The sequence below is a fragment of the Struthio camelus genome, chromosome 39 (genome assembly GCF_040807025.1).
Source record: "Struthio camelus isolate bStrCam1 chromosome 39, bStrCam1.hap1, whole genome shotgun sequence".
Lineage (NCBI taxonomy): Eukaryota > Metazoa > Chordata > Aves > Struthioniformes > Struthionidae > Struthio > Struthio camelus.
This window is the reverse complement of record NC_090980.1, coordinates 71,190-80,711: the sequence shown is the minus strand read 5'-3', so window position 1 is coordinate 80,711 and position 9,522 is coordinate 71,190. Positions and strand designations below refer to the sequence as shown.

General features: G+C 71.9%; 1 protein-coding gene across 1 annotated transcript; it reads left to right on the top strand.

Annotated features, from left to right (window-relative positions):
- The first annotated feature begins 2,942 nt into the window (after positions 1–2,942).
- On the top strand, positions 2,943–8,924 carry LOC138063992 (apolipoprotein C-II-like). The gene is made up of 4 exons (XM_068924241.1): positions 2,943–3,045; positions 4,544–4,640; positions 7,557–7,692; positions 8,730–8,924. Exons 2-4 carry the CDS (start codon positions 4,574–4,576, stop codon positions 8,818–8,820), a joined length of 294 nt encoding a protein of 97 aa, XP_068780342.1. The 5' UTR covers positions 2,943–3,045; positions 4,544–4,573; the 3' UTR covers positions 8,821–8,924.
- The last annotated feature ends 598 nt before the right edge of the window (positions 8,925–9,522 follow it).

Genomic DNA, 9,522 nt, shown 5'->3' with positions numbered 1-9,522 from the left:
CCCCCCCGTGCATCCTCGTGCAACCTCCCAGCACGAATCCCTGTGCACCCCCCCACCCCCAAGCGTGCACCCTCGTGCAAACTGCCCACCTCCTCGTGCAACCCCCCCCCGATCCCCTGTGCAACCCCCCCCGCAACCCCAGGCGGGACCCCTGTCCCCCCCCCCGCGTGGCCGGGTGCACACACACGTGCACAGGCGTGTGCGCGGCGGTGGGGGGCCGGCACCCACGCGACCCCCCGCAGGCTGCGGGGCCGAGCCGGGGCCGGAGGAGCCGCCGGCCGGGTGGGAAGCGGCCGCCGGCGCCGTGCGAGAGGCCTTGGCCCGGCTGCGGCAGGCGGCCGGCAACGGCACCCAGCTGCAGTGAGTGCGGCGCTGCCGGGGGGGCGGCGGGGGGGTGCACGAGGGTGGGGGGGGGGTTTGCACGGGGGCCACGTGGGTTTGCACGGGGGCGGCGGGGGGGGTTGCACGGGAACCACGTGGGTTTGCACGGGGGCGGCAGGGGGGTTGCACGGGAACCACGTGGGTTTGCACGGGGGCGGCAGGGGGGTTGCACGGGAACCACATGGGTTTGCACGGGGGTGGCGGGGGGGTTTGCACGGGGGCCATGTGGGTTTGCACGGGGGCGGTGGGGGGGGTTGCACGGGAACCAGGTGGGTTTGCACGGGGGCGGCGGGGGCGTTTGCACGGGGGTGGCAGGGGGGGTTTGCACGGGGGCCATGTGGGTTTGCACGGGGGGGGTGGGGGCTGCATTGCATGTTGGGGGGGCTGCAAGGGGGCTGCATTGCACCCAGGGAAGGTGGGGGGGCTGCATTGCACTGGGGGGGAGGATGCAGGGGGGCTGCATTGCATGCGAGGAAGATGGGGGGGGGGCTGCATCGCACCTGGGGAAGACGGGGGGGTGCATTGCTCCGGGGGGGGTGCAGGGGGGGGGCTGCATTGCATGCAAAGACGACGGGGGGCTGCATTGCATGCGAGGAAGATGAGGGGGGGCTGCATCACACCTGGGGAAGGTGGGGGGCTGCATTGCACTGGGGGGGGGATGCAGGGGGGCTGCATTGCATGCAAAGACGATGGGGGGCTGCATCGCATGCGAGGAAGATGAGGGGGGGCTGCATCGCACCTGGGGAAGACGGGGGGGTGCATTGCTCCGGGGGGGGGGTGCGGGGGGGGGGGCTGCATTGCATGCAAAGACGACGGGGGGCTGCATCGCATGCGAGGAAGATGGGGGGGGGGCTGCACCGCAGGCGAGGGCGGGCCGGGGGCTGCGTTGCCCCCGAGGGCGCTGCGGCCCGGCGGTAGCAGCCCCCCCCCCCCCCCCCCGCTGCAGGGCCGGGAGCAGCAGCCTGGCGGCGGCGGAGCTGCGGGGGGCCGAGGCGGCGGCGGGGGGGGGCCGGCCGGGGGGCCGCGGGCTGCTGGTGGCGGCCGACGGCGCCGTGCGCGGGCTCCTGCGCTGGCTGGCGGCGCTGCTGCAGGACGTCTGGGGCCTGGTGCTGCGCGCCCCCCCCCAGCCGTGAGCCCCCCCAGCCGTGAGCCCCCCCCCAGCCCTGCCATCCCCCCCAGCCCTGCCATCCCCCCCCCCAAAATAAAAGCGCTTTGGGCATACGGCCCGGCTGCTGCAGCGTGCGACGTGCGACGTGCAACGTGTGGCACCACGGCCGGCTGCAACGTGCAACACGCAACACTACAGCTGGCTGCAACATGCAACACTACAGCCGGCTGCAGCACACAACACACAACACTACAGCCGGCCGCAGCACACAACACTACAGCCGGCTGCAACATGCAACATGCAACACTACAGCCGGCTGCAACATGCAACATGCAACACTACAGCCAGTTGCAATGTGCAACACACAACACTACAGCCGGCTGCAGCACACAACACACAACACTACAGCCGGCCGCAGCACACAACACTACAGCCGGCTGCAACATGCAACATGCAACACTACAGCCGGCTGCAGCACGCAGCACTACAGCCGGCTGCAACGTGCAACACACAACACTACAGCCGGCCGCAGCACACAACACTACAGCCGGCTGCAACGTGCAACACGCAACACTACAGCCGGCCGCAGCACACAACACTACAGCCGGCTGCAACATGCAACACGCAACACTACAGCCGGCCGCAGCACACAACACTACAGCCGGCTGCAACGTGCAACACATTGCACGGGGGGGAGGGGCGTGCAATGCACGGGGGGGGGTGCAGCGTGTGCGCAGTGAAAGGCGCGTGTGCTTGTGCAATGCACGGGGCGGTGCGCAGTGCAACGGGGGACGCGGCCCAGCCGCTCCCGGGGCCCCGTGGGGCCGTGGGGGCTGCGGGCGCCGTGGGGGCTGCGGGCGCCGCTCCCCCCCCCCCCGGCCCCACCTGCCGGAGCCCGGGGCGAAGCTGAAGCAGCAGCTCGAGGAGCAGCTCCGGCGTCCGGGAGCATCCGGCAGCACGTGCGTGTGCACACGCGTGTGTGTGCGTGCGTGTGCACGTGTGTTTGAGCATGCTGGCGGCCGTGCGCGGGCATCCGTGTGCACGCATGTGCAGGCGTGCATGTGAGCGCGCAGACATCCGTGTGCAGGCATGTGCAGGCGTGCACGCGAGCGTGCGGGCATCCGTGTGCAGGCGTGCATGTGAGCGCGCAGACATCCGTGTGCATGCATGTGCAGGCGTGCACGCGAGCGTGCAGACATCCATGTGCAGGCGTGCACCCGAGCGCGCAGACATCCGTGTGCACGCATGTGCAGGTGTGCACGTGAGCGCGCAGACATCCGTGTGCATGCATGTGCACGCGAGCGCGCAGACATCCGTGTGCACGCATGTGCAGGCGTGCACGCGAGCGTGCGGGCGTTCACGTGTGCATGCGTGCCAGGGGGGCCGGCGTCCCCACACGCGTGTGCGTGTGCCCCGCGCCGCCCCCCGGCCCCCTCCTGCCGGCAAACATTGCGACAGGGCCCCGGCCCGGCGCAAACAGACCTTTGGCTCCGGCGGCCGCCGGGGACGTCGGGGACCGTCCTGCCCCGGGGCGGCCGCGGGGCCGCGGCCCGCAGGTGCGTGTGCGTGTCCTGCGGGGTGCGTGTGCACGGCGAGGGGGCTGCATCCTGCCGGGGGGGGGGGGGAGCGTGTGCATGCACATCCACGTGTGCATGCATGCGTGTGCACCTATACGTGCGTGTTTCTGTGCGCACGCTTATGGCTCGCGGGTGCATGCGTGTGTGCGCGCGCATGCGTGTGTGGGCCCACGCGTGTGTGTTCATGCATGCATTTATGCGCACGTGTGCGCCTAGGTGTGCACAGCCGCGTGCATGCGTGTGCACGCATTCACGTGCACGTGTGTGCCTGTGCTTGCACGCCCACCTGCACGTGGCTGTGCATGCGTGTTTGTGCGTGTGTAGCCGTGTGGGCACGCCCGCACGTGCGCGCCCACGTGAATGAGCGTGCGTGTGCGCTTATACATGCGTACAGCTGCACGCATTAACGTGTGCATGCACACGCATGCGCACGTGCGTGCAAGCGTGTGTTTCTATGTGGGTGCCTCTCTGTGCGTGCATGTGCACACGTGTGCATGCACAGCTGTGTGCGTGTGCACATGCATGTGCGTGCCTGTGCGTGCACAGCCAGGTGCATGTGTGTGGGCTTGTGCACGCACAGCCGTGTGCACGCATGTGCGGGTGCATGCATTCGTGTGCACACCTGGGCATGCCCATCCGTGCGGCTCCGTGCACGCGTGTGCCTCCGTGCATGCGCATCCGTGTGGCTCCGTGCACGCGTGTGCCTCCGTGCACGCGCATCCCTGTGAATCCATGCACGCGTGTGCATCCGTGCATGCGCATCCGTGTGAATCCATGCACGCGTGTGCATCCGTGCATGCGCATCCGTGCGGCTCCGTGCGCGCGTGTGCATCCGTGCATGCACATCCGTGTGAATCCATGCACGCGTGTGCATCCGTGCATGCGCATCCGTGCAGCTCCGTGCACGCGTGTGCCTCCGTGCATGCCCATCCGTGCAGCTCCGTGCACGTGTGTGCCTCCGTGCATGCACATCCGTGCGGCTCCGTGCACGCGTGTGCATCCGTGCATGCCCATCCGTGCGGCTCCGTGCACGTGTGTGCCTCCGTGCACGTGCATCCGTGCGGCTCCGTGCACGTGTGTGCCTCCGTGCATGCACATCCATGTGAATCCATGCACGCGTGTGCCTCCGTGCACGCACATCCGTGCAGCTCCGTGCACGCGTGTGCATCCGTGCACGCACATCCGTGCAGCTCCGTGCACGCGTGTGCCTCCGTGCACGCGCATCCGTGCGGCTCCGTGCACGCGTGTGCCTCCGTGCACGCACATCCGTGCAGCTCCGTGCACGCGTGTGCCTCCGTGCGCGCACAGCCGGGCCCATCACCGGGGCGCCGGGTCAGGGCCGCGGCCCGGCTCTGTTTGCCTGGACTTGGCCCCGGCCGAGCTGCGGCGCCGCCCCGGCTCCGGCCCCTATAAGCGCCCTCGGGGACGGTCCGGCCTCGGGGACAGGCCGACACCGTCGTCGTCCCCCCCCGGCCAGCGCGCTCGCAGGTCGCTGCGGCGAGGAAGCATGGCCAGCACGGACGCCAGGGTGATGGCCGCGCTGCTGCTGCTGCTGCTGCTGCTGCTGGGCGCAGGTGAGCGCCGGGCTGCCCATCCCCGGGGCGTCGGGTCCCGCTGGGTGCCCATCCCCCTGGCGTCGGGTCCCGCCGGGCTGCCCACCCCCCCCCCCGGTGTTGGGTCCTATCGGGTGCCCATCCCCCTGGCGTCGGGCCTTGCCAGGCTGCCCATTCTCCAGGGTATCGGGTCCCACTGGGTGCCCATCCCCCTGGCGTCGGGCCTTGCCAGGCTGCCCGTTCCCCAGGGTATCGGGTCCCACTGGGTGCCCATCCCCCTGGCGTCGGGCGCCCACCAGGCTGCCCATCCCCCTGGTGTCGGGTCCCACTGGGTGCCCATCCCCGGGGCATCGGGTCCCACTGGGTGCCCATCCCTGGGGCTTCGGGTCCTGCCGGGCTGCCCATTCCCATGGCGTTGGGCCCTGCTGGCTGCCCATTCCCCAGGGTATCGGGTCCCACTGGGTGCCCATCCCCCTGGCGTCGGGCCCTGCCGGGTGCCCATCCCCGGGGTGTCAGGTCCTGCCGGGTGCCCATCCCCTTGGCGTCGGGTCCCGCCGGGTGCCCATCCCCGGGGTGTCAGGTCCCGCTGGGTGCCCATCCCCTTGGCGTCGGGTCCTGCCGGGTGCCCATCCCCCTGGCGTCGGGTCCCACTGGGTGCCCATCCCCGGGGCGTCGGGTCCCGCCGGGTGCCCATCCCCGGGGCGTCAGGTCCCACTGGGTGCCCATCCCCGGGGTGTCGGGTCCCGCCGGGTGCCCATCCCCCTGGCATCGGGTCCTGCTGGGTGCCCATCCCCCTGGTGTCAGGTCCCGCTGGGTGCCCATCCCCGGGGTGTCGGGGCCCGCTGGGTGCCCATCCCCCTGGTGTCAGGTCCCACTGGGTGCCCATCCCCGGGGCGTCGGGTCCGTCGGGTGCCCATCCCCGGGGTGTCAGGTCCCGCCGGGTGCCCATCCCCCTGGCGTCGGGCCCTGCTGGGTGCCCATCCCTGGGGCGTCGGGTCCATCGGGTGCCCATCCCCTTGGCGTCGGATCCTGCCGGGTGCGCAGCCCTGTGCGCGCGTGTGCAAGCGCGTGTGTGTGTGCAGGCGCGTGTGAGCGTGTGCACAAGCGTGTGAGTGCGCACATGGCGGCACGCGCACAGCTGTCGGCACGCGTGTGCGTGTGCCCAGCCGTGTGCGCGCATATGCACGCGTGTGCCCAGCCACGTGCGTGCGTGCACAGCCGTGTGCCTAGCCGTGTGCGTGTGCACACGTGTGCAGAGCCGTGTGCGTGTGCGTGCACAGCCGTGTGCGTGCGTGTGTGCATGTGTGTGCAGGGCGCGCGGAGCCGTGTGCGTGCAGCCGTGTGCAGGCGTGTGCGTGCGTGTGCAGGCGTGTGCGTGCCCGCGCGGAGCCACGTGTGTGCAGGGCAGGTGGAGCCGTGTGCATGTGTGCGTGTGTGTGTGTGCGTGCATGCATGTGCATGTGTGTGCGTGTGCAGTGTGCGCGGAGCCATGTGCGTGCAGGCGTGCGCGTGCGTGTGCGCGTGCATGCGTGTGTGTGCATGCGTGTGTGTGCATGCGTGTGTGTGCATGCGTGGGCGTGCGTGTGCGTGCAGGCATGTGTGTGCCTGTGCGTGCGTGTGCATGCATGCGTGTGCGTGCAGGCGTCTGTGTGGGCGTGCGTGTGCGTGTGTGTGCAGGCATGTGTGTGCGTGTGCGTGCGCGTGTGCGTGCATGCATGCAGGTGCGTGTGCAGGCGTGTGCGTGGGCATGCGTGTGCATGTGCGTGCTGGCGTGCGTGTGCAGGCGTGTGCATGCATGTGTGTGCGCGTGCGTGTGCGCGTGCATGTGCATGCGCGTGCGTGCGTGGGCGTGCGTGTGTATGCGTGTGTGAGCACGTCCGTTCGTCTGCGTGCAGGCGTGTGCGTGCGTGTGCGTGTGCGTGCGTGCCTGTACATGCATGTGTGTGCGTGCGTGTGCATGTGTGTGCGTGCGTGTGCGTGCCTGTGCGTGTGCATGCATGCATGTGCGTGTGCATGCGTGTGTGAGCACGTCTGTGCGTGCGTGTGCGTGTGTGTGCGTGCGTGTGCAGGCGTGTGCGTGCGGGCCTGTGCGCGTGCGTGGGCAGGCGTGTGCGTGCCTGTGCGTGCAGGCGTGTGCGTGCGTGTGCAGGTGTGTGCGTGCGTGTGCGTGCGTGTGCGTGCAGGCGTTTGCGTGAGTGTGCGTGTGCGTGTGTGTGTGTGCAGACGTGTGCGTGCAGGCGTGTGCATGCGTGTGCGTGCGTGTGCATGCGTGTGCATGCAGGCGTGTGCGTGCGTGTGCATGTGTGTGCGAGCACGTGCGCGCGTGTGCGTGCGTGCAGGCGTGTGCGTGTGTGTGCAGGTGTGTGCGTGTGCGTGCATGCGTGTGCATGCGTGTGCATGCATGTGCGTGTGCATGCATGTGCGTGTGCATGCGTGTGCGAGCACGTGCGTGCGTGTGCAGGCGTGTGCATGCGTGTGTGGGCATGTGTGTGCATGCATGTGCGTGTGCATGCATGTGTGTGCGCGTGCGTGTGCATGCGTGTGCGAGCATGTGCGTGTGCGTGCAGGCGTGTGCGTGTGTGCAGGCGTGTGCGTGCATATGTGTGCATGCGTGTGTGTGTGCATGCATGTGCGTGTGCGTGTGTGCGCGTGTGTGTGCGTGCGTGTGCAGGCGTGTGCATGCATGTGCATGTGCGTGGGCGTGTGTGTGCGTGCGTGTGCATGCATGCATGTGCGTGTGCATGCGTGTGCGTGTGCATGCGTGTGCGTGCGCATGCGTGTGCGTGTGCATGCGTGTGCGTGTGCGTGCGTGTGCGTGAGTGTGCGTGTGCGTGCGTGTGTGTGTGCATGCATGTGCATGCGTATGCGTGTGCATGCATGTGCGTGTGCGCGGGCGCGCGGGGGGCCGGCGCCGGCTGAGCCGCCCCGTGGCCGCAGAGGCGGGGGGCCGACGGCCCCGCCAGGCCCCGGCCGTGTCCCCGCTGCCGCCCGCGGTGGCACCCGGCGGCTCCGGCGGCTCCGGCGGCTCCTGGCTCCAGCGCCTGGTGCTGCTGCCCCTGCCCGCCCGGCTCCGGTGAGGGGGCCCGGGGGGGTCCTGGGGGGGCCGGGGGGGGCCGGGGGGTCTGGGGGGGGCCGGGGGGGCTGGGGGGCTGGGGGTCTGGGGGGGTCTGGGGGGGTCCTGGGGGGGTCTGGGGGGGTTCTGGGGGTCCTGGGGGGACCGGGGTGGTCCTGGGGGTCCTGGGGGTCTGGGGGGTGTGGGGGGGTCCTGGGGGGGCCGGGGGGTCTGGGGGTCTGGGGGGTCCTGGGGGTCCTGGGGGGGCTGGGGGGGTCCTGGAGTCTGGGGGGGTCTGGGGGGGTCCTGGGGGTCCTGGGGGGGCCGGGGGGGTCCTGGGGGTCTGGGGGGGCTGGGGGGGTCTGGGGGGTCCTGGGGGGGCCGGGGGGTCCTGGGGGGCTGGGGGGGTCCTGGGGGTCCTGGAGGGTCCTGGGGGTCCTGGGGGGGCCGGGGGGGTCCTGGGGGGGTCCTCGGGGTCCTGGGGGTCTGGGGTCTAGGGGGGCCGGGGTGGTCCTGGGGGTCTGGGGGGATCCTGGGGGTCCTGGGGGTCTGGGGGGTCCTGGGGGGTCCGGGGGGGGTCCTGGGGGTCTGGGGTCTGGGGGGGGCTGGGGGGGCTGGGGGGGTCCTGGGGGGGGCCGGGGGTGGCCGGGGGGGTCCTGGGGGCCCGGGGGGGTCCTGGGGGTCTGGGGTATGGGGGGGTCTGGGGGAGTCCGGGGAGTTCCTGGAGGCCCGGGGGGGTCCTGGGGGTCTGGGGTCTGGGGAGGTCTGGGGGGGCTGGGGGGGTCCTGGGGGTCTGGGGGTCCTGGGGGGTCCGGGGGGGTCCGGAGGGGTCTGGGGGGCTCAGGGGGGTCCTGGGGGTTTGGAGGGGTCTGGGGTCCGGGGGGCCTGGGGGGGTCCTCGAGGGGGCCGGGGGGGTCCGGAGGGGTCCAGGGGGCTCGGGGGGGCTCGGGGGGGTGCGGGGGGGTCCAGGGGGGTCTGGGGGGCTCCGAGGGGCTCGGGGGGGCTCGGGTGGGCTCGGGGGGGCTCCGGCCCCCCGTCACGCGCCGCCCACCGCCCAGGGACGCCTACGAGACGGGCTCGGCGGCGGTGGCCACCTACGCCGGCATCCTCGGCGACCAGCTCTACCACTGGTGGCGGGGCGAGCCCTGACCCCCCCCCCCGCGAATAAACCCGCCGGCGTGGGCGGCCGTGGGCACGCTGCGATGCACCGGGCAACACGTGCGCCCGTGTCCGGCCGCGTGCACCCGTGTCCACCCGTGTCCGTGTGCACCTGCGTCCACCCGGGCGTGCCCGCGTCCCGCTGGGGGCCCCCACGCGCAGCCAGGTCCACCCGTGCGCGCCCACGCGCACCCGTGACCAGCTATGTGCGCCCGTGCCCAGCCGCGTGCGCCGTGCAGCATGTGCGGCCGTGTCCGCCCGTGACCGCCCGTGTCGCCCGTGACCGCCCGTGTCACCCGTGACCGCCCGTGTCGCCCGTGTCCGCCCGTGTGCGCACCCACGTGCACCGCGCAGCGGCGTCCTCCGCCGCCCGCTCCGAACGCGCCGCCGCCAATCACGGCGCCGCATGCAAATCGCCGGCCGCGCCGCCGCCAATGGGAGCTGCCCGGGCGGAGGGGGGGACGTGGCCGCGGCTCCCGCCCGCCCCGAACGCGCCGCCGCCAATCACGGCGCCGCATGCAAATCGCCGGCCGCGCCGCCGCCAATGGGAGCTGCCCGGGCGGCGGGGGGGACGTGGCCGCGGCTCCCGCCCGCCCCGAACGCGCCGCCGCCAATCACGGCGCCGCATGCAAATCGCCGGCCGCGCCGCCGCCAATGGGAGCTGCCCGGGCGGTGAGGGTGGGCGGGGCGAGA

Coding starts and splice junctions, on each gene's coding strand:
- LOC138063992 (XM_068924241.1), top strand. CDS start 4,574: ATGGCCAGCACGGACGCCAGGGTGATGGCCGCGCTGCTGCTGCTGCTG. Junction 4,641..7,556: donor GCTGCTGCTGCTGGGCGCAG/GTGAGCGCCGGG, acceptor CCGTGGCCGCAG/AGGCGGGGGGCCGACGGCCC. Junction 7,693..8,729: donor CCCCTGCCCGCCCGGCTCCG/GTGAGGGGGCCC, acceptor CCCACCGCCCAG/GGACGCCTACGAGACGGGCT.